Source organism: Branchiostoma floridae, chromosome 1 (assembly GCF_000003815.2).
Source record: "Branchiostoma floridae strain S238N-H82 chromosome 1, Bfl_VNyyK, whole genome shotgun sequence".
NCBI classification, from domain to species: domain Eukaryota; kingdom Metazoa; phylum Chordata; class Leptocardii; order Amphioxiformes; family Branchiostomatidae; genus Branchiostoma; species Branchiostoma floridae.
The window spans coordinates 22615680-22640370 of NC_049979.1; the positions used below are offsets into that span (position 1 = coordinate 22615680).

The 24691-nt window shown below is 40.1% G+C and overlaps 2 protein-coding genes across 3 annotated transcripts in view; one reads left to right on the plus strand and one right to left on the minus strand.

The window, feature by feature from the left end:
* Positions 1-19949, plus strand: part of LOC118413657 (kinetochore-associated protein 1-like) — a gene marked incomplete at its 5' end in the record, with an annotated part of 33999 nt that extends 14050 nt beyond the window's left edge. Inside the window, 29 exon segments of the mRNA XM_035817188.1 lie at positions 3460-3616; positions 4167-4238; positions 4790-4971; positions 5296-5394; positions 5799-5927; positions 6411-6527; positions 6931-7040; positions 7449-7659; positions 8099-8203; positions 8785-8895; positions 9067-9157; positions 9311-9369; positions 9594-9828; positions 10260-10333; positions 10562-10769; positions 11201-11328; positions 11859-11929; positions 12408-12477; positions 13094-13206; positions 13823-13958; positions 14512-14607; positions 14913-14969; positions 15127-15181; positions 15629-15680; positions 16604-16733; positions 17254-17343; positions 18125-18270; positions 19098-19194; positions 19801-19949. Of these exon segments, the coding sequence (XP_035673081.1) occupies positions 3460-3616; positions 4167-4238; positions 4790-4971; positions 5296-5394; positions 5799-5927; positions 6411-6527; positions 6931-7040; positions 7449-7659; positions 8099-8203; positions 8785-8895; positions 9067-9157; positions 9311-9369; positions 9594-9828; positions 10260-10333; positions 10562-10769; positions 11201-11328; positions 11859-11929; positions 12408-12477; positions 13094-13206; positions 13823-13958; positions 14512-14607; positions 14913-14969; positions 15127-15181; positions 15629-15680; positions 16604-16733; positions 17254-17343; positions 18125-18270; positions 19098-19194; positions 19801-19893 (3294 nt within the window).
* Positions 19950-20035: 86 nt separating this feature from the next.
* Positions 20036-24691, minus strand: part of LOC118413669 (golgin IMH1-like) — a 14248-nt gene continuing 9592 nt past the window's right edge. Inside the window, exons 2-10 of one of the 2 annotated variants that reach the window (XM_035817199.1) lie at positions 24146-24244; positions 23793-23881; positions 23239-23521; positions 22867-22947; positions 22604-22701; positions 22338-22406; positions 21852-22017; positions 21404-21531; positions 20036-20910 (exon numbers count right to left, since the gene is read on the minus strand). In XM_035817199.1, coding sequence (XP_035673092.1) covers positions 20700-20910; positions 21404-21531; positions 21852-22017; positions 22338-22406; positions 22604-22701; positions 22867-22947; positions 23239-23521; positions 23793-23881; positions 24146-24244 — 1224 coding nt within the window. In that variant the 3' untranslated portion in view covers positions 20036-20699. The remainder of the gene's footprint in view (positions 20911-21403; positions 21532-21851; positions 22018-22337; positions 22407-22603; positions 22702-22866; positions 22948-23238; positions 23522-23792; positions 23882-24145; positions 24245-24691) is intronic. The other variant, XM_035817207.1, reaches the window with a different exon arrangement.

Genomic DNA, 24691 nt, shown 5'->3' on the forward strand with positions numbered 1-24691 from the left:
CTTGTCGCGTTTGAACTTGACCCGGCAGGTCGAATTTTGTGTCCGGGAGGGGTGTTTCCGGAGTTATATCTTCTGAACGGCTGGTGCTGGCGCGATGATATTTGGCACATGTGTCGGCGGTGGCTGAATAATGCTCAATTTTGATTTTGGCGCCCTTGGTGCTTGAACTTGACATTTTAGGTTACCTTTTGTGCGGGCACGGGGCGTGCGCTGTATCTCCGGAACGCAAGGTGCCATTGTGTTGCCATTTGGTACGTGAGTTGTTTGTGGTGTCCTGGTGGTCAGGTTTGATTTTGGGCCTCCTAGTGCTTGAACTTGATACTGTATAGGTTGACCCTGTTTTAGTGTGGTTGGGGCATCCTCCCAATATCTGCTTGGTTTTAAAAACAGATTATGGTTGGGTGTAGAACCATCATCTGGCCTGGGCCACCTTCAATGTATCAGGTTACTTAGTGGCACTGACAGTTTGCCAGATGACGGGAGTGTGCCAGATTATATATCTGTTGGTCAGGTATAATTGGAGTTTGCTTATTACTCTTTGTGGTGTTTCTAGAGCTGTATAGTACTGAGTTTTAAGTTCCGGTACAAGTTCCTTTACCCTGTTGGCAATCATGGTTGAACTTGAACTTAAACAGAAGAAGATGCAATTTTCTAATGTGGAGGAGAACTGTATAGAGTGTGGGCATAAGAGAAAGGTATGTGTATGATTTGTCCTGTGTTTCTTTTTGTTTCTTTGGTAATGCCATTTCCATACTGTATACAGGTAATTTGTTGTTTTGGGCTAGTCATATTCGCTTGGTTTTTGGGCCTGCTTAATCTATGGTACAGGCAGGGTTAAGTGGTGGAGGCTTAGCTTTGTTCTGTTTTAAATTCAGTATCGTTTGTTGCATTTTGTCGCGGCAAATATATGATGAAATTCCCCTTCTAAGCAACTGCTCATTGGTTTGTGGGGATGTTTGCTGGGTGTTTGCTTTGACTACAACAGCTTCTGAACTTTTCAAAGCTTCCATTGCCAGCAGCTTGCCATCTATAAATGGGATTGACAAGGACATTTTTCATAGTAAATTATGCTGTTAAATTTGGCTTAGATACTACAGGAGATTTAGGTTTGGGTTGGATGGATTGAATGAAAATATCATACCACCCTGGGGACTAACTGTTGCTGCTGCATGGGGGCTACCACTATTCATGTTGTCTAATGTCTATGGAACTACAGATAAAAGTATCATTGGTCAAATTATGCGAGTAACATTCCGATGTCAAGTGAATAACACCCCAGAAATAAATCTTTAATGAATATCATTGGAAGAACACAAACCAAGGAGACTTAGCAGCTGCATTAGGTCAGTACATTGAAATAGGAAGATATTAGTATATCATGTGACAGAGTAACTACATGTGCATGGGCCATCTGAGACAAAAAAAGGTAGCGTCTCAACAACTTCAAAGTACTGTGGTTGGTTACATACTTAAGAAATCCAAAATAAGTAATGTTCATCCCTGTCCAAACTTACAAATTCAGAAAATGGAATTTCAGAGTCAGACTTTTGCATGGTGCACAACCAACACGGTAAAAAGCTCATTTTTCCAACCACGTACCACAGACAAAAAGGCAAAAATACACAATAGGTCTACAGAAACCCAATACATTTCATGCAGGCCTGAGGTCTACGAACTCTTGTTTCTTTTGGAACAATCACCAAGCATCTGTAGGTCCCACATACACTCGGCACAAAAAGTTTGGAATATCAACTTTAGTATATCATATTTCCGTTATTTATGCATCAATTTCAATGTATTATATATCAATAGAAAGCTTGTGTGATTTTCGTTCCTATGGTATCAAACTTATTATGATTATAAACACATGAAACGAGCACAAGGCCTGCTTACGTGAGTGGGTCACGAAAAAAAAGTGCCCAAATTCCCCTACTTCTGTTCGTCCTGTTGATATTGGCGCGTGTGACACTGGTTCAATCAATCCTTTTTTCACCTCACATTTTGTATACGGAACATACAAGGTTTTAGCACACTTGAGTAGAGTTCATCTGCCCTTTCGATAGTTGGATGGCAGAATCAAAGCGTGGATGCGGCAAGGAGAACCGCACGCTGACAAGGCAAGAGTAACTTTCGGCATTTGGTGGTGGAGGCAGCGTCATGGTGTGGGGCGGTATAACCACCATAGGGTAAACATGACTCGTCATCATTCTAGGGAAATTAATTTGGTGACATATAGGGACACCATCCTCCATCCAGTAGCAACATTCTACCTCTTCAATGTTGGAACAAATGCCATTCTGCAAGATTACAACACCAGTCCACACAGAGCAAGGACCATTGGATGCTGGAGCACAGACTTAGGGTGGAATAGCCTTCCTACGGCTTATGGCTAGCACTCGATTGATCACCTCTTGCCATAGTTCAGATTTTTTGCTTGAATAAAGAGTAATAGTAGCTTTGATTGACATGTCCGGTTTATTCAACTTGTCTTCATTCACAAGTCAATACTGACGGAAGAAAATGAGCAGAATGGTGTGATTGACTTTAGTAGGGTAATTTTGGCACTTTATCTTTAGGACCCCTTGTACGTAAGCGGGCCTAGTCCTCGTTCCATGAATTTACACTCATAAAATACTCTACTCAGATATGCTAAAAGAAACTTGGATGTTCGAATTCTGTATACCAAACGTTAGGTGATAAAAGGATTGATTGAATCACTGTCACCCGCGGCCATAACAACGGTTGAACCGGACGATACAGTTTTGAACAGAAACGGGGGAATTTGGGCACTTTTTTTTGGTGACTCACTCACGGTAGCAGGCCTAGTGTATGTTCCATGAGTTAACAATGATAATGAGTTTGATACCATTGGAAAGAAAATCAGACAAGCTTTCTATAGATATATAATATATTGAAATTGATGCAGAAACAACATAAATATGATCAACCGAAGTTGATATTCCAAACTTTTTGTGCTGAGTGTACTTGCACATTAACATTATTCCTTCAAGTACAGATACCTGGTATTGCTTACTATAGCAAAGCTGCATTGCACAACCACTTCATGTAGATGCTTGAAAAAGTATCCTGTTTCAACCAGGGTTGGACAAGTTTTCTAAAATTCACATGTCCTATTGGGCAAGCACATAAAAAATGTACTTGCCGAACCAAGTTTTCACTTGCCCAAAATTCAAATGGTACTGTTACTAATATATGCACGTTCACTTCCAGCAATGGATTTCTCTGCTGACCATTGCTTGATGTCATGACTGTAAAAAGTTATCAATATTGCATTCAATCAATGGAAAAATCCCACTTGCCCGATCGGGCAAGTGGGGTAGGTCATGCACTTGCCCGAACAGCACTTGTACTTGCCCTGGACAATAGGGCTAGTGGACTTGTCCAACCCTGTTCAACTCAATTGATGGTGCTTAGTTACTTGACATGATTTTGATATAGCCTGCAGATGATGAAGACCACTTGGCTGGGCCCCAGAAGGACCCATATTCAGAGTGGACTTATGATAGCTTCTTCAAGGAGGATGGCCTTGTTCTGGATACTGCTGAAGCCATGCCACTGACTTACCAGTTCACCTTAGCATGCCTTCCACAAGCAGGTACTGTAGACTGAGAAATTTTGTTTGTTTCACTTAACCCGTTTTGTGCAGTAAATACATTTGTACAAGCTGCATCAGACCAGCGGGTAAGGTTTGCTCCACTCACACCCCTCTCTTTTCTATAAATGTGGTGGGATTTTTGACAGTCTTGATCTTCGATTTTTGAGGTCCTCAAAATGTGGCTCTCCTCAAACACAGGATGGGTTTTATGCCCCATCTGAGAGGACGTCCCTAATCAAAGCCAGTTATTTATTTTCATAGTTGAGTAGGAAAACTGGTGTCACCTTTCTCCAGGGAATGGCACTATAATGTGGCTTGCTAGGGATTTGAATTGAGAACTTTTAGATTTTAAGTCAACAACCCAAACTGCAAGGCTACCTTGCAGTCTAGAGTATTAGTATACAATGTATACACTGCTGTTTATAATGGGACACTTAACAAAGCTGTAGTTAGATTTTAAGCAATGTTCCCCCATTTCACACAAAGACAATCAGAGTATTAATTTCTACTTTCTATACTTTAAAGAAATACCTTCTTCACCTGCATGTAGGCTGCAGTGTCAAAGGTTCTGTTAGTCCACTGAATCATGCAAGGGTTGCTGGCCGTTCCTCGCCTGAAGACGGTAAGTATTGGAAAGGTTTCCCAAGATGCAGATTTCTTATCTTGTGGGTGTATGTCCTATGGAGTACATTGTAAGACTGCAATGGCAAAGTTTGACATGCAGTACTTGTAATTACTGCAGTGTACATTGTGTTTAGTCACATGTAAGACAAGTATGTAGAACAAAAAGAAGACTATAATTTTTACTTTTTAATAAGCTGATGTGTGATAACAGATACCACATGAAACAGTAGGTATTGTTTTTGGTTCGTCTGTCTTTCTGTGTGTATCTTCACAGTCACGTATTTCCATATGTAACACATATCAAGGACATTGACAGGAAGTTATCTAAAAGGTCCCAAAGTAGGTAGTCAAAGGTTATGAATCTCAGTTCCTGTGGTCAATGTCCTGCTATATCATATGTTAGACCATTGTCTTCAGCAACTAGTCGTAAAAGGCATATAGTCAGATTCAGTGATAAATTCATATTAATGATTAGAAAACAAAAATTTGCAAACACTCTTAATATTTAACATCTATATGTAATGTGATCTTTGATTTGTCTTTGTGTAGATGAAGGGAGTGAGCGTATCCTTGATGAGATCCATGCCAGCACCTCCAGCATTGTGCAGTACCTACAGGAGAGCAGTCTGTATCAGTTGGCCTTCCAGTTCTCTGTGCAGGCTCTAGGAGTGTGCCTGCAACATGTCCTGATGGATGATATCCTAAACTTGCCTACACAAGCAGATCAGGAGGTACTGTCAATGTTAGACTTTATAAATTTGCCTGTATTTTAAGTTTTAGCACACTGATGTTAACATTTGGCTACCCATTTACTTAAATTGTTTGGCAGGGAAAATGATTAGACTAGAAGCCTACAAGTTATCTCTGTGAGCCATGTTAAGATTTTTACTCATTATGCCAGAGTCCGTACTTGTGTCATAATGCTGACATTTGCGCTGGAATGTGTAATCTTTTGGATAGAGCTTCCACACTTTTCCTTGCAACCAGTTATTGATAATCATGTACTGAGTAATCTTGATTTGATATATTTTCAACATTTATCATTCTGTATATAGCAACAGGCATTCAGAGCCATAAAAAGGAGGAAACTGTTGGCAATGGGGAAACAGGGATCAGTCATGGGCAGTGAGTTCATCACAGCACTCCTGACAAAGGTTTGTATTTGTCAAGGCTGTTTGTATTGTCATCATGCAGGTTTTTTATCCACTTCTGTATGTGCGCTGGGAGGAAAGATCCCCTTATGATCCTGATTTGTCCCTGTAAGGACAACAAAGTCCATTTCAGCAGGGCATTGCAGCTACCACTTTATAAAAATCAAAGCACCCAGATTAATGCAATGTCTATTGCAGTACATTGTATGTCATGTAATACAACAAACATTGATCTTATTAAAAGCACCAAATAAGTCCCACAATAGCTCAGCCTACCTCTTTCAAAATTTAATGTAGAAATGCAAAATAAATTTTAAAAAATGCAACTGCGTCTACTATTATTGGTAATTATGATTGTCGGAATGTCGGTAGTCATTTTCTCCCACGTACATGTATTACATTTCCAGCTGTTCAGCTGCAGACGTGTGGACCACAACCTGGCCCTGGGATATGTCAGTGTGCTGAATAAAGCTGATGCCTTCAAGAAGTTAAAGTCACAGTCAGCATCAGCCGGGCTGAACTACAGGAGAGTTCTGGTACTGTCACTGATTTCATTCAGTTTACTATGCACAATTAAAATGGCATATAGATACAGGGTTGTACAAGTTTTCTAAAATTTACGTCCTATCGGGCACGCACATAAAAAATCTACTTGCCCAAACCAACGTTTCACTTGCCCAAAATGTAGATAACATTTTTCTATGGATTTTCATTTCCAGCAGCGGAATTCTTTTGTTGTCTTAGACTATATTTTGTGTGTTGACTAATGCTTGATACCATGACTGTGAAAGGTAACAGGTATATCAAAATCTCACTCATGGAAAAATATTACCCCATCAGCACTTTACATGTATCTTGCCCAGGACAATCAGGCTAATGGACTCGTCCAACCCTGGATTATATTTCATCTACACCAGTATTCACAGAGCTGTCTCCTACACTTAAAAATTAATAGTGTCAGATGTATGTATGTGTTTTTGGAAGTTGGAAATGGTAGTCCTAATGTTTGATTTCTGCAGGCCATTGCGAATGTTGGGAAGGACCTTGCCAGACTGGTTGGTCAGGAGGATGTGCTGAAGGCCTGTGAGAGTCTGGCCGCTGATGCAAGCTGGGGACACAGGCTGCAGAAAATGAAGGTCAGTTGGGGTGGTATGATGTACACAACTATGGATTGCTGACAAACTTACTGTAAGAATATGATGCTGTAATGAGCTTTATTAGCTGGTGGTTGTACTAAAATCGTCAAATAAACTAAGTGCCAAAAGTTTGCAAACTTGATTTCAGTCAATCATATTTCCATAAATGTATGGTGATATTCCATTTGTTATGATTGAACATTTATAGGTTGAGCACCAAGGCTACCATATCCGTTGTTTTTCAATGACTAGCAGTACGTGTTATATCAGTAGAAGGGTTGAGGGTAGAAATTCCCTCTTTGTTGATTTCATTCTTTCAGCACTTAAAGTAATATGAAGTAATAATCATATGTATGTTTTGCTTTTGACTACATGTAACATTGTCTTCTGTTTCTTGTGCTAGATTTCCTTCAAGGATGCCTTTCAGAAGGAATCTGCAGCCAAACACAAGCTTTTGTCAACTATTATAGCCAATGAGCAGACTGACTTGGAGCTCATCCTGGACTACTGCAGGTGAGACTCTTAAATGCAGGTTAGAATGACAAATATACTTGTGTACATGTAGGTCCACAACAAAATACCTGTCTGACTATGCTGACTAATTGTTTGTATTCCGTCGGTGCTATAGCCAAGTGAGTATGTTTGCCTTTCGTTAGTTAGCATGTGAGTTCAACCCCTGGTCAAGTCATACCAAAGACTTTAAAAATGTCACTCTTCATTCATTCGTCAGTTGACCACACCACACAACACTTCTTTGGACTTGCCCCCTGCTGAAGTGATTGCACAAAGTTGTGTGGCCCAAGGGCTATTGAGACAATTTTGGTTGCTCAACAGATGCTGTTGCATTGCCATCAAGGGGAATCAGGGCCTTTGGAAATTTTGTATCTGTCTTTGACTGTGAGAATTTCACTCAACCCTCAGGACATTTCGGCTCAATCCGAGCGATGCCTTGCTGCTGTACCTGGAGTACTTGCTGCTGCTGCAGCCAACGTTGGACCCAGCTGGCACCAGTACTCTGGACGCCCACATCAAACATGCCTCGCAGTGTGTCAGCAAGGTCGACCCCATCATCGCACAGATTCCTGTGAAAGACATCCTGCTCAAACGCATGGCTAACCTCTTGGTTACCAAGGTTAGAGCTGTTAATATTTGTATAGCCGCCATAACCGCCTCTCAGCTTGAGAGACCTGTCACTCCAAACCTTTACACAACTACACGTAGCTACATTTAAATGTCATTAGAATGTGGCCCCTACGTACTTTGTGGCAATGTAATTTCCAACAACAATTTTATGAAAAAACAATAATTTCAAACATGTCAATCCTTGGTTGATACCTCTGCTACTTATATGGGTACAACTTTTTCTTGTTTTGTTCTGAACTGGTATTAATAGTAAATTGTACAACTTATTTGTCATTTTGTTAATGTCATACAGGTAAAATAGACATTTTTCTTCTGTCTTCAAGTGGTATCAACCGTATCCTCCAAACACAAATTTTCTTACCAGCATGTGCAGACTTCTATACATGGTGATCACTGTTCAATCATGTGCTTCATATTTCTGTTCACAGATCAATTTCTATGACTATGAGCGCATCAGGTTTGTCCTGTCTGTCATGGAGATGAACATGGAGCGAGAGAAGACAACTTTTGTCTGGACTATAGACCTTGCCAAAGTGAGCACTTTGTTGTGTAGCATCTGAAAGTAGAAAATGTCTGTGGGAAGGAAGACAATGCAACTGCTATTGCTATGGCAATGGTGGCAGATTGGTAGAGTATTTGCCACAAACCCACAGGCCTTCAGGTTTTGAATTCGCTGACATGCCCCAATGTCCAACAATCTGAAGTCCAACAGATATTTACCGAAATGAGGTGACAACTTTCAATCAAAGATGAAATGGAAATGAGGCCGATTACCTTCAATTTTTTTTAGTACAGGAGCTAAATGTTGTCTTGCAGTGGTGGCAAGACAGGGTCCCTATTTGCCTGTGTAGCTAGTAACAAAACTCGTCCAGTTGCTTGATAAACTTTGTTTTGTGTATAATTTTGTATTAAAACCTGATGTCTAAGTTGCATCTACTCTAACCTGCATCAATGCGTCATATTTCCCTTAGTCATTAAAAGATGAAAATCAAATCAAATTAGACAATCAAAGAGTAATTTCTTAGAGAAGTGGGATGGCAGTATCACCATGATTATTCTCTTTGTAGCTTTTTAATTATACATGACAATACTATGAAGGCTATCTCTTCTCCAGGGTTTGGAGCTCCTGGAGTTCTTGTGGCATTACCGCCGCACACAGGACCCAGATCAGTACGAGCTCAACTTCAAACCAACTGCTGATGCAGAGGATGAAGAGCAAAGAAAGGTGAGCATTTTTTGGTATTTTGAGGTTATTGTTACCAATTTTGTCCAATATTATCTTTTTTTTTCAATCATTCCAACTGTGTTCTTGTCATTCTTTTAATGCCTGGTGTTGTTTGCAGAAGTTCAAGTATATAACAAGTTTTCTGTCATTTTTTTCTTTATGCTATCGCAGCTTTTCACCGAGTTTGTCACTGCACCTCTACTGTCCAAGAAGAGACTGCCATTCCATCCTCTTCTGCTAGGGGACCCATGGAAGATCATACGTAACACGCATTTCCTTGTGGTTATTGTGTTGTGCTATAATACCGTATCTACTTCATGATTTTTGTCTCCTTTTGTCATCTGTCCAGGAATAGGATTCAGGGTTTTTAATGTCACAGATGATGTCAGATTGATATTCCTTCTTTCCCACCCAGGCCCAGAGTTATCAGTAGAGACTGTATCTGCTCTCCTTTCCATTACAAAGCTACTGAAGGTTAGTACACCACACAATTGTGTAAAGGCTGCTCTTGATTCACCATATCACAGGGTTTGATCCAGATTCACATCCTGGACATGAATGGATTAAATCCAGCTACAACGGTTTTAAGCCGAATTAGTTGCAGTGTGAAAACTGGTATGAATGTTACATACATGTACATGGCTGTTACACTGTTATCTCCTACATCCATTAACGAAGGCTAACTATTTCCCTTTCAGATGCCGACAGACCAAGTGTATGTGTCAGCCATCCAGAACATGGTGAACTCCTGTGTGAAGGACCAGCCCAGAGATGTCATCCCTGCACCTGATGAACACAGCTCCATGGAGCTGCGCAAACTGCCAGGGCTGGATAGGAAGCTGGTGGAAGGCATCAGGTCCCTGCTGCTGCAGGTGTCGGACCTACAACTGGCCGTGGCTACATCCAGATGGGTCGCCAAGGAGTTACCCTTGGGTAAGACTTCATTGGAATGTCACTTTAGCTCAACTGTTAGCAGCCTTACAACTCAGATCCTTGTTCACATGGAAAGGAGGTGCCTCAAGCAAGGAAGAGAGATAGAGTTAGAAGATTTTTGCTAGGGTCGGATGAGTGGTCTTTTTTCTAAGCAATGTGGTATCAATAGTAAAAACTTGCAAACTAGTCATGTAAATATGATGTGTTGCCCCAAAATTGATTTGTTGATCTGCTATTTTTGTATTTTCATCTGAGTAGACTGTAGCACTGTGACAGTTGTTGCTACTTCATTTTTGTACCTGATGCTATGGCAAATGTAATCATGATGATGTTAAGTGCAGCCTAATAAGGAATAAACCTGAATGTGCAATTGAATATAAGAATAGTTAACTTGAAAATGATGATCATAATACTTTTATTTTTGTCTTTAGGTGCAGAGCAAGTCATGGCACTGAAAGCATGTGCCTTCCTCACAAAGAAGTGGAAAGAATCTCTGCCAGAAGATGTTAGTACACACAATTCAAATTGTAGAAAGTGACATGGTTGCATTTATGTACTAGCATATATAGCTGCTCTAGCTCTATTGCCTACTTACGAAAGTTCAATGATACTACCAGTGAAATGTCATTAAATGTTCTTTCTACTACTTATGACGAATCAAGTTTTTTGTTCACCAAACCATCATCACATGCTGTTATCTGAAAGTTGTGACATCTTTCTTTATTTTCCACAGTCCCCTAACCTAGAGAAGGCCAGTATCATGCTGAACCGTGTGACAGCAGCCACCCAGCAGATTGCCACCCAGCATGTTCTGTACAAGTACCGCCTGGCCAAGACACCGTACCTCAGTCTGGCCAACTCACCTGCCAGACTCATCTTCAAGCTGTACGAGGATGAGAGCATTGAGAGAAGACTGGTGGAGAAGGCTGGAGTTTTTCCAGGTAAGGTTAAATCATGATGATTAGCCGACCCCTTCTCGATGATTCAATGATAAACTTTCTTCCTACACAGGTATATACAAATCAAATTTCCAATGACCACTGTTGCCTTCTTCAGGATCAATACTGATGACCAATCAACAGAACATAAACTCGCGAGAGTTGCAGATAAGCTTTCATGATAACCCCTTCTCTTATTATTATTAAGAGTTATTCTCTTCCAAAATCTGAAACAAAATCGAACCTTGCAGTTCAAATAAAACAGCTAGAGGACCAAAACCTACCACTTCCTGTAAAAAAAGCCTGCTACTGAAACTGAAAGTAAACATGCCACTGGGCACAACAAGGCTCTGAACAAACTTACTTTGTACACCATATAAGCATCTGCTTTAAACATGAGTTGTGCATAATTTTTTACGGACATCTCTTGGCAGACATCCATGCTGCTGCAGAGGAGATATCACAGATAGGATCCAGGGACCTGGGCAAGATCAGAGTCACCCTGTTTGAGCAGTGGTTACATGCCAGCGGGGGCAGCAAGCAAGGGGAGGAACAAGACTCGGTACTGCTCAACATGTTACCTCTAAGACTAACTAGACATAAGTGGCAGCCTGTCCCACTGTATGTCAGCAATGACTGAGAGTGAGATGCTCTAAAAGATGCCTTTTCTTTCTTGCTATTATTCTATGGTACATGTATGTACAGTAGTGCTGTAGTGTACAGAAGATGTTGTTAGGACAGTCACATACATCATATGATTTTTGTACAATTGCATGCTTTATGCATTTTGGGGGTAGCTATACACGTGTCTTGACAATTCTGAGCTGTCAAGGTTAATGATATTATCTTATGATTAGATACTTTTGGTTCTGCAACAAAGTTCTTCAGCATCCAAATTGTATAAGATGGCCTACAAGAATTGTGACTGCCACAATTATGGTCATTTTCTATTTTGATGAGGCCAACATATAACATAAGACAGTGAATAACTTAGACAGTGGAAATAAGTGTCTCTGTTTTCTACAGTCTGTATGCCACAGAGCAATGATACTTGCTGTCACTTCATTTACTATTTTCCTCCTTATCATGCAGACAGAAACTCTGAACTTTAATACTGAACCCGAAAACCAGGAGGCAAAAGAAGAAGAAAGGTCTCTTCACAGGTAAGTTCCCATTTCATTATATCTACATTATTCAGTTCCCAAGGGAATTACCATAGACTTGTCCTTGTCCTTGAGGAATGTTGGTGATGTTCAAAATATCAATTGAAAGCTGCCTTTGAGTTGTGTGTTGTAAGTCTTGGCTGCCCTTTGTTGCCAAAGATGACTGTCTGCATGCATGTCCTCATCACAATGGGTGGGACCTTTTGTGGCCCCGGAGGGAATATCCTGAGACATACTGGCACCTACACTTAGTACACTTCAGTGGTGTGTTGTCAGGATTACTGTGGATGCCATCCTGTGGTGACTCTGCCTTCCAGAGCATTTATGTGCTGTCTTCCTTTCAAAAGCTGTTGTCACTTGGAATATATAATTTGAGTGCCCTCCACACTGTTCAAGTCACATGTACATGTTCATGAGCTCTGCAGTCCCAATTTAACGCAGGTCTTAAGGTTACATTACTGTTGTTTGTCCCATGCAGAATGGTGTACTTGATGCAGTTCCAGGCCATGGAGAAAAGTGCCACATTCCTACTCAACATCGCTTACACTGTAAGTCCAGTCTTTACCTTACATTCAAGGGAAGCAAGTGTTATCCCATGTAGCCATGTAAAGTAGTCAGGACATGTCTCAATTCTTAAAGCTCTTATTATGATTTATTTCATGATTGTGTTATTTCAACATATTTGAGTTTTGACAAGGCTGAGTCTTTCCTAGTGGGAATGGATAATATTATCCACATGTAGAGATGGCAAAGAAATCAGGGTTGGACAAGTTTTCTAAATTTCACTTGTCCTATCAGGCAAGCAAATAAAATATTTACTTGCCTGAACCCACTTTTCACTTGCTCAAAGTTCAAATGTCACTTTTAGATGCATGTTCACTTCTATTAGTAGAATTCTTATTATTGCCTCTGTGTTGACCATTGCTTGATGTTATGTCAAAACTTGACAATTGAAATTATTCAAGTATATCAAAATCTTGTTCAATGGAAAATTGTTACTTGCCCGATCGGGCAAGTAGGGTAGGACCTGCACTTGCCCGATCAGCACTTTCACTTGACCTGGACAATAGGGCTGGTGACCTTATCCAACCCTAGAAAATATAACTTTTTACAACTGGGGGTTTTAAATGAATTAACAAACAAACAAACAAACTTCCACTGCAGTCCGGTTCCAAGGTGACGTATGTCAGCAGGGTCAGGGCTCTCCGCTGCCTGCTCAGTCTGGTGGACAGCCAGGTCATCCAAACCATCGCCAAGAAACCAGTGGAGGAAATCAGGTTAGGCTGACGTTACTAATATTTAAAAGTTTTGCAGCGTTTTCTATTTCACAGTCGACCTCATCACCACGCCGCAAATATGCCTCCCTTCTATGACTACTGTATTACAGAATAAGTTACTGTTTCAACTGCAAATTAGGAACACTTTCTTTTTCATCATTTAACAGCACTGTAAAAGATAATGAATTTACAGTACACAATGTAAATGTACAAGTAACGTTATCTATCTTACTGTAAACTTTTGTGACACACACTGCCTATAATGTGTAATGCGTTTGAAACATATAGAAAGACTTAGTGTATATACAAATCTATGGATAATTGATTGGCAGAAACCTAGCGGTCTTCCTGGCAAATTGAAGAAATCTTCTATGACTTTGAGATCCACTGCAGACAGAAGTTTTGAAAAAGTCAGAGTTGCATGGACTACCTTTAAGTTAGTCTTTCGACAATTTAAGAAATGAAAATTTTGTTGCTGCACTGTCACAGGAAACATGACAAGTCTGTATGCTTGTTGCTCACAGCCAGCCATCTAGGATGTTCATTACAAGGAATGTTGGGATGGTTACATTTACTGACTGTATGTTATCTATGCTCGTATCCCTTCTCCCCACAGGGAGTACATGAAGTCCCTGCTGTACCTGGCTGAGCTGGAGGCTCTCCATGTTCCACAAACACTGGAGTCATTCAACAAGAGCAACAAGGCAGCCCTGGCCAGGGGGCTGTGGCGCAATCACAACCATGAGTGGAGGGTAGGCAGATTCCTTTCTATTTTGCTATTCAGATCACTAAAAACATTAAATTTGTTTAGGGTCACATGTTTAAGTACAGAGAGAGCAAAAGTTTGAAGCTCTCATACCTAAGTGAAATCTACGAGTTTCTCATACGTCTTGTTTGCCTATACGTGTAGTTCATTGAATCTGCAAATAAGGGTTTAGTAACATAACATCTGTACATTGGTCACTTCCTGTCACTCTACAAGTAAATTCGACCAGCATTATTATGGAAAACTCAATTAAACATGTATATTAACTGAAAATACAAACAGACTATAAAAACAATGCCTTCCTGTGAATTATAGTGATGTTATGACCTGTAATGTCTCTCAGGGCTGATAGATAACTGATTTTAGCAACTCTGAACTCCTTGGTGGTGAGACATGCCTATAGCATACATTTGTATGCAGCTTGTGGAAATGATTGCAGAAACATTGGCAGACATGCTGAAAACAATGCCTCCTTGCATAGAGTGAAAATGAAACATTCTCTGTTACCTAAATGACCAGGAGAGGTTTCTCCCCTCTAGGCTGTGCGTCTGGTGTCCGACCTGTGTCTGGACTATGAGATCTGGGACCCCCACATGTGGAACAGCATCCTGCAGCAGCTGCTGGCCTTTAGGATGGTAGGTGTAACATCAGCATCAGGAATTCTACATTAGAATCAGTCTCACGGCAGTCATGAAATTATACCTGAACATTGCCAAGTAACATTGATCTGAATATTTATATGGTGTACATCAGATCTTGAGAAGTACATTTGTATATGGATGTACATTAAAACTACTTCTTCAGGACATACAGTAACTTCTACCAGTATCTTGAGATGTGCTGGCATGCCTTTGGTATTTTCTTTGGCTCTATTTGCAATAGTTAGAAAGAATGATCTCCAGCCAGAGTACTAATCTTCACTCCTCTTATTTGTTCCCAGCTTAAATACCTGGAACATGTGCTTGTCAGACTGTCTGCAATCTCTGACTTGTGGCAGGTATGAAAATATTACATTGCATCTTGATATGATAGAAAAGAAATTCTACTCAGTGCTGTAAAATGCTCATAGAACCATTTTACTGATGAATCATTCAACCGTATATGCCTATGTAGTATTGTAAAATCTATCTCTTGGAATACACATTGTTTTTCAGGTGGGCTGTCTTATGAGAGCATGGAAGACAGTCTTACTATCACCTTTCACAACAGGTTAGCAAGTCGAATTATATAGGAATTATACTTCTGTTCAAGTTGTTTATAGACTCTTGCATTTTTTAAGACTAGCCTGGGTATACATATAGTTATCTGGCAAAACTGCCCAAGAAGATGACTCAGCTGACCAAAAAACTTGGTCTATGAGCACAAGTGGTCACCATATAGACAGGATTGTTAATGCTTGTGTAAAGTATAGGAAAGTAGGTACCACCAACAGTGCTTGCATAATGGCCATGCAGTCCTTATGTATGTACTATAAGACTTAGTGGTCATTTGTACATGTTTGACAGTACTTTAAAGGTTGCAGCACTTACATGTTATATTATGTTTTTATGTACAGTTTGCAAGAAAAATGTCAGTTCTTGAGTGACTGTTCTAATAGTATATTTTCTGTACTGATTTTGAATTCTATTTTCTGTTCTACTACAACGTTGTATTCAGCTTGTGAAGACCAGAAAGCAGCCTGTTTGAAGGTGTACACTCTCACGCAAAGGTTGGCTTTTTTAATTATTGGATAGGGCGTCAGAAAGTTTTTTTCTTAAAAAGTAGATGTTCTTAATAATAATAGTATGCTTGTTGTGGTTACATGGTTTGAAATCATTTGACAGTTTATGGTAAGGAATAATCAGCTTTTACAACCTAACAATTTTACAGACAGTTCCTAGCTTCTTGTGAAGAATTAACCTGTTTGTAGAATTAAAGCCTTTTAATGTCAATACAATATTATATCATTTTATTACGAAAAGGTGTTGTTCCTACCACAGAGATGAAAAAGATTACATTGTATGGACATTGATTAGCACCATCTTTGCTTTGAAATCTTCTCCAAAGCATGTGCCCTGTGCATAAGATACCTGAAGTCTAAACAGACATTCTGGTAACTGTTTATTAAATGCTTCTTTCATCTGTGACTACCACAGGTTGCTGTGCCAAATTGTTCTAGCACAGATACAGGCACAACGCTCTAAAGCTCTCCACTGGTACTTTATTATGTGTGACGTGTGTGTTTCATTACATAGCCCTACTGATAAACATGTATAAGAAAGTTTACAGAGAAGTAAGGGTTGCCTCGCAAACCTTGGACTTATGAATGACTTACCCATGGACCATAGTCACAAGTCCAATGGTCTGAAAATGGACTCAGAGAGGACTGAAGATGGGCTTACTGCCTAAATTGGTGCCTTACTCTGGATAATAGTCCACCAAAACTAACTTACCTTACTTACCTAGTCCCACCTTACTTACCTAGTCCTATCCTCATGCCTGACACCAACACTCAAACATGGCAAAATGCGGTGGACTTACTCTGGGTAACTCCCCCTCTGACACAAGCAAGTCCACCTTCAGTCTACATTAATCCTCTCTTTAGGACAAAGATGCATGTTGTGAAATTCAATGTTACTGTTTGTTCCCCAGATGCCCCCTGCTGCTGGAGCTGGATGTAGCTGGGTTCTCCCGACAGTTCCTGCAGGCGGGGCTGCCTGCCTGTGCACTCGGCTGTCTGCTCTTCCTGCCAGACGGTCAGAAAAGGAACAAACACATACAGGTGTGTGGGCAATGTTCTACTCAACCTGACATCTTGTACTATTGCAAGCTGATCTCACTGAAAGCAAATATGATATTGATTGTGGTAATCAAGCTTGAGTAAGTGACATGTTTTTTTTAATGTCTTAGGGAACTTCAGCTTCGACATGTTGCCTGAAGTGCATCACACACTATGCATTCGTAGTTTAGACCATGAAGCTGGTTTGTTCCTTATTTTACAACATTCAAAGTCTGACTGGGACAGCATGTCTGCTACCTTAGTCAGAAACGTGGGATGGTGCAAAATCCTTCCATCTAGAATTGGTGATTCTCAACAACTCACCCGGACTCCAGGAAAAATAGTGACATATCAGTCACTAATGGAGATCTGTATAACCAAACCAAACCAAAACATCATGATTGAGACAAGCTCTACTCAGTAAGAGTGAAGATTACATTGTACATGAAAGTCTGACACCTTACCCAAGGGTCACAAAGGTTGCTTGGTGCCAGTTATCTGACATATAGATTCTTTTCTGTAGACTCTGCTTGCCAGCGGCTGCAGTCTTGGTATCTTGGACCAGATGAAAGAGTTAGAGCTGGCCAGAACCCCCCTCTCCCAGGCAGAACAGGTCTGCAAGTTTGGTCATAACAATACTTGTACCTTTCTGTGTTCTTCAATCATTTTATATTTTGTACATCTAAATGTGCTTAGACTTTATGTGTAAGCTACAATGCCTGGGAAACATACATTTAGATTGATGTTTCATATTACTAAGTATTACTAACTACAGATAGCAACAAGCAAGACAAGCTAGACTTTTCCAGTTGCTGAAATTTGTAACCAAATTTGACACAGTAACTTGATGTTGTGGAGTTACTATTATTATTCTATTAAGTTTATGTAATAAACTATTTTTGTTACCAAACGTTGTCATTGCACTTGCGTAGTGTCATAGTCTGCGTAGACTGACTGACAGTAGTTGTAGTATTATTCTGTTTCCAGTCAATACCCTGAAAGAAATAGGGATATTGAGCAAGGGTTCTTTTTTTCCAGATTTTGACCAAAGTAATCCAAGAAGTACTGTCTAGAAAAATCCATGTAAAATTGATTGGAATGCATCAGTACAATTCTCCAGTGTATCGTCAGTCAGATGTTGTAGTGTTGAAAGGTTTTCTTAATAGATTTACTGGTCAGGTACAATGTACATGTAATGATAGATTAAAAACGCAGTTGTAATTGTTATTTTTTTCTTAGGCCTGGTACAGACTTGTAAACAATATTAATGAAAATGTAACAGGGAACAACAGGTGCTAATTCGGATAGTGTATGTGTGTGAGTGAGTGAATAGAGCAACATTGATTTTAAGTTATTTTGTATCTGATTGACGGGAACATGTTTGGTACCTGCAGATTGTTGGAGAGGTGTACCAGTACCTGGATATCACCAATCAGTATGATATTTTGCTGGATCAGCCTCACTACAGCTCACTGCAGGCCTACCTGGTGCGCCATGACAGGACCTCGTCTCTGGTGCGGTGGCTACTCCAAAATGACAGGTACTTAGTTTTTTTATGATAGCCAGGGCTCTAAATTTATATTTGGATACACAACATAATATGGAGTAGACTGTCAGCAAATAGAGAAGAGAAAAAAGGAGCTCTCTTGTATACGGGTTGCAGGCAGAATTTAGAAGTTGTTGTGAAGCACAGTGTCAACACACCTTCCAGTTTTTGAAAATTGCAAAGCTGGCTTCAAAATTTCAAACTAGTGCTACAACAAAGGTTTTGATATTTTCCTGACACTCAAATGTAAACAGTAAAGAACAGCCTATGTCATGCATAGTAATTATTTTCTTGATTGATTTGGGACAAGGCACATGCAGACAAGTCTGTGTGACTGAAACATAAAATGGAAAAGCTGAAATAAAGCTTTCTCCACCAATATTACTGTCAGTACCTTTGAATTTAAGTTTAAAGAGTATGTACATGTACTTGAGAAAATGCACAATTGTACAATGTAGTGTACTAGGTAACCTATACAATTGCCTATGCACCAACAGACCAAGAGAACAGCTTCAATTTTAAGTGCACAAAATTGTTCAAGAGCAAATTACTTGTCCTCGTTACTTCCTTATACATTTGCATGCAGCATGGTGTTTTGATGCAGCATACTTGAATAACTTAGTAGAAGAACTTCTTCTTAAAAACCTCTGGATGGATTGTGATGATACTCTATTTGAAATGAGAGGTGGTGTTTCGAACCCAAAAGTTACATTGAATTTTGGGCCCTGAGGCTACTGATCTTGGTACTGCAGGACAACTTCCGGTTTTGCATCTTTGGTCTTGTTAACATTTTCTTAAACACGTCCATTTACTTTTCCCAGACTGACAGAGGCTATCCACCTGGCACAACAGTACAACCAGGTGCATGGGGACAGCAGCAGCTCTGTCACCACCAAAGCTGGCCTACAACAGCTACAGGTGGGAGAAAACACAACACTTAACACTCACTATCTGGCTTATTGTCGGTTGTTCCTTATCATTTTTGACCCTGTGAAACTGTGCTATATGGCACGCTTACATACCTACTGCCATCATGCAAGTGCTAGACTTGCTTGCACACAGATGTGACAATTATTGTGGAGGCTCGATGGCAGCCCACCAGATGCTTCTTTTAGCCTGGCACCCCTGAGGCTCAAAAATTTTCATCGATTTTGTTATGGGAAAAGTGGTTCCTCTTACATTGCATTGACAGTTTTGTAAATGAGAGAAGAGAGAAAAAAAGATTTTTGATTTAAAACCAGCACCTTCGGGACTTAATGATTAAATCCTGAAGGTGCTGGTTTTAAATAAAAAATATCATTAAGTTAATGGTCCAAATTTCATTGTACTGCATTCAATAGAGCAAAACAAAACAAACAAAAAAAAAACACATCAAAATCACAAAGGGTATGAATGGTTTCTTGTAAATAGTACATCTTAAAGCCACTTGATTTGCAGTACCAGTACTTCCTTTTGGCTGAGTTGCTGCAAGATGACTTTTTATATGTAAACTATGTAGAAACATTCATTTTTCTTTATTTCCAGGACTTCCTGATATCCCAGAACCTACCATCATGTGTGGAGATGCTCAATGTTGCAGAAAATGGAGGGGACCAGCCCATGGATGTAGACAAGTAGCAACTGTGTCAACATTATTATACTTTCTATGTACCCAGATTTGTCCGATGTCCCGAGAATTGATGGAAAGATTAAGATTCTTTGTATGAATGTATGTTATAGAAGATATATTTCAGTATAAAATTTGGTGTAACAAAGGAAGTGCATAAAGATATATAAAAGTGCATTTATTTAGTCTAACTATGGCTGACAATATGATAATCACAAAGTGCTACTTACTGAAGGAACTACTAAAACCTGTCGGGTTTCATCATGAATTGAACAATGGACAAGAATATTATTAATATTGACTCAACCTTTTTTTGTTATGCAGAATCAGGACTGTCTTGTTATTCATATAACAAACACCCCCAAAAACTTAACACGATGCTTCTCGGAAATGGTACTAGTGTTTCATCTTGATGCCTCAAAACCAGATAACCAATGTAATTTGCTAAAAGGCTTCCTTAGCAGGCTGAAGATTAAACCAAATGATGTCTTTACATGATGCTGCTTGGTAATGGTGCTGCTAGTTTCTATTTTGAATTCCCATGACTTAATACACCTTTTTTACGTTGCAGACATGATACATGTAGGTCGAAACCGATATTGTGGAAATTTGTGTGGTTTGGGGAAAACTAAATGGGAATTGATTTTGATTTTAGAAAAAAGGTTTGTCTGTTTGCCTCATTGACATTGTTTTCGATCTATCATGGTTGCCACATCGAGAAAGGTGTTTACACACTCATGGTGTTCACAGGTTCCCCATTAGACCCTCACATCCTTATACATGCATATACACTGCTGCTCAGACCCTGATGTCCTTGTTACATGATGCTGCAAGCTTTACTACTGTTCATGTCATACTCCTTCATGATGGAGTGTCTGCTGCCAGAGGAGCTGGAGGACTTATCTGACCTGTGGCCCCCCTCCTGGGTCCTGTGACTGGAGCTCCTGCTCCTGGACTCTGGTCCCCAGGTGTCTGATCGAGCACGGTGACCCACGTTTGTGTTGGAGGCTGATCTGTCATGATGCTTTCTATGGATGTGCATATTCAGTCATGTTAGAGCTAAGTTGACATACATGTAACATCTACAAAAATGTAGCATAATTCCACCAGGGTACATTATTCTGCCAACCTGAGAATATATGTCCAAACAGATCGCTAACCCAATGTCCCCAGAATAATGCACTCTTGTATACATACAATGTATGTAGACTATGCATAGCCGTGGGTACAGGACTAACGATCTCTCAAACCCACTGTTTTTCAAAGTGGTGGATTTATGGAATCCGACATTAAAGACTCGAGTTTTCATCTGTGAGTACATTTTGCATTCGGGGCAAAAGCCTAGGGGGGGAGAAGGTTCCCTCTGTTTAAAAGTCTGTGGTCAGAAGAATTCTGTTGTGAAATAGTATTACAAAACAGTGTCATGATTTTATGGTAATAAAATAAAATCACCTTTTTCACTAGCCAAAAAATGTATCTTTAAGACCGTAGCTGGATGCACAACATTTAAGTTGGTGTCACCTGTGTGAAGGCTCTTTTCTCTCGGACGACTCCTTTCTCCGGATCTCTCCCAGTGAAATGGTCAGCTGGGCTTCCAACTGTTTTACTTTCTGATCCTTCCTCTGTAGTTCTGTCTCTAAAAATAACACCTGAAATAGAGGTAGAACACTGTCATCATCATGATCTCAACTGAAAAATGGTTGTACCATTTCTGTTTCCCCAGTATCAAACAAAGAAATACACAACTTTTGCTACCTCCGTGAAAGTAGAGGTATCGTTTTAAACAAGGTATTTTTTTTTTGTCTTTGCTTTGGTGTATTCAGGTGTAAAAAGAGACTGGCCACCAAATTTCTCCAGCAAGATGGCAGGAAGTGAGCGTTGTCAGAAGCAGAAAGGGAATTTGCTGCCCTTTATGCCACTTGGCTCTACAAGAGTGAACGAATAACATGTGTCAAGAATAAATACTAACCTTCCTTCCTAGTTCAGAGATCTCTTGGTCCCTGTTCTCCACGGTGTTTTCTGTTTCCTGCAAGTCGTGCTGTAACTTCCTCACCACGGCCTGTAGGACGGTATTGCCCGCGTCTGTTTTCTCTGCTGGGTTCCCTACAACCACTGATGGGGAGGTCGTGCTCAACCTGTCAAAATTCAGTACAACCTTCAGTGCATTGCATGGGCTATATGATAGATGTTGGTTATAGTCACCTTCATGGAATATATGGATAATATGATGGGAAATGCCAATAAGGGTTAGAATGAAAAGAAGAGGGCCACCGTGAATATCATGATATCATCAAGGCTGATGAAATATTAGAAGATGTAGGTTTCCCATAGGCTCTGCGTAGATGAAGGTAAAGATTTCACCACGCCACCAGCTCACTCAACAGTGGGGAGTGTGAGACTATATATATCAATGCTACCGGAACTCCCATGCTTAAACACTGTGCTCGTGTGGTACCTGCTGGCAGTCTGCTTTAACAAGTTGCTTACAGCTTCGCGTCTCTTATTTTTCAGGGCTTCCCAGTCACTGTGATCAAACAAATGTGAACCAACATATTTAATGGACATTTCTGTCAGCAATATTCAATACGGTTTTGATCCATCGTCGTGATAGAAATTCATATTTGAACTCCAATCAGAGACAGTGCAGTCACACCGTCACTGTCTACACTGTGTTGATTTAACAATATCATTGTAACAGTATACTAAAGTCTTGTGTTTTACCTTCTAAGTCTGCCAATCACCTCTGCATTCTCTTGAACCGCATCCTCTTCCATCGAATCTATGTTCTTCTGTAACTCCGTCCGTAGTCTTGATAACTCCTATAAACACAACACAGAACCAACTGTTTCACCTTCCAAAATGATAGCTTTGCTATTTCCACTTACACTGTCGAGGAGGAACTACACGTATTACCTGTCCAAACATCGCCTTCTTTGATTTTTACTCTTAAGACTATTCTTGCAAAAAGAACCCCAAAATCTTACCTCGTCCAATAACTTCAAGTCGTCATCCTTGCTGTTGCACATGTCCTGGCGTTTGTCTAAGTACCGCTCCATATCGTCAAGCTGTGAGGCGAATGTACAAGTTGGTCAACGCCATTGACACAGTAGTACCATCTGCAATTCACGGTGACTTTGACTACCATGATGTTTCATTTGAGTATCTATTGAGATTTACCCCATTTTTGGACGGATTGGCATAACAGATGATCGACTATCACCTTTTCAACCCTAATCCAAGACTGTAAGATTGCATCTACAGGAGCCCCAGCTTTACGTTATTTTTGAAAAGACGTCCAAACACACGCACCCAAAAACAACTTGACGAAAGTGATATTTATAACGTTATGGACTTACCTCTTGTTGGAATTCTTGGCACGCCTTTTTTCTTGCGACTAGTTCCTTCTCCCAGTCGGAAACTTGGCTGTCATTAACCTCACACTGCTCTACTCTTCTTTCTATCTCCTCTTCCCTCCTGAGCAAAATTGCACCTCTTTCCTCTAATGTTCTAGTCCTTTCTTCGATGTCCCCTTCCCTCGCAGTGAGCTCCTTATCGACTTCATCACAACGTTGTCGTCTGTCTTTCACTTTGGACTCAAATCCAGATTTTATCTCTTGTAGGCTTTCCTCTCTTTTCCTCCTGCCAGAAAATAGATGATGTAATCCGATGTTTGTTTTCCCTAGATTTGCATAGTATTCTGTGCGTGCAATGATGATACAAGTAGCACCCACGAATAAAAACCAATACACATAAACATTACGAATAAATGGACATGTGACACAACCTCCGATAAATATCTATGGCGTGGGCATAGCTGTTTGGTACCCTCTTTGTAATGAATGAGAAGTATGATAAGATAGAGACATATATAGTGTTAAGATCACGCTTTATATGAAAAACTTCTGATCACCTTTCTTCCTCGACCAAAGCGTCCAGCTCCTTGGATTGGGCAAGATATGTCTTCCTCTTGTAGTTCACCTCTTGCCTTAGTTCTTCTACCTGTGATCGGTTCAATCCATAAACAAAGGTTTCATGACTGTCCGACTGTCTACGTCTCCTTATATTTTACACCATGATGTTGAGCATGCACGTTGTATCTACGTAGCCTGGGTACCGTCCTGATAGTGTATCGCTCTTACTTTTATCATACACTATATACAGTCGCTTGTCCGCTAAAAATTCGAGTGTAGTCCGAATTACGTGTACTAACCGTGTGCCAAGGCTAGTCTCTACTTCAATTTCAATTTGATGCCGCTACATTACCTCTTCTGTTAGTTTGTCCCGTAGAGTCTTCAACTCTTCGTTCAGCTTGTCGATCTCCGCCGACATTGTGCTGTTAGACTCCTCTGGTTTCTTGTGATTCTAAAGATAGGGAAAACTGTGGTGAATATTCTTTAACTGCTCCTTCTACATAAGCCACAGATCTAATGTATTATTGCATTGTAATGCAGCCATATTAATTGTTTGTGTTAGTTCCAGAATATAAAACAGGAAGGCATAGGAAAATGAATGTTGCATTACCGATTACTGTCATGGAAAAATTGGGTAGGAGTCTCTCTTTTTGAATCTTATTCTTTATAGATTTCGGCCGAAATGATCGATATCCAATACAGATTAGCACTGTAAAACTGCGGGACATCATAGTATTGGTATTTTCATCACATTCGAAGTATCTTGATAAATTGAGCGAAGAAGTACTTCTACACATTCTTGCAAAATCTGTTCAAAGCCTTAAAATGCTAACAGTGTGAAATCAGTTCAGTTCATCCATACATGAAGTAGTAGTGATGACCAAGAAAGTCCGAAACC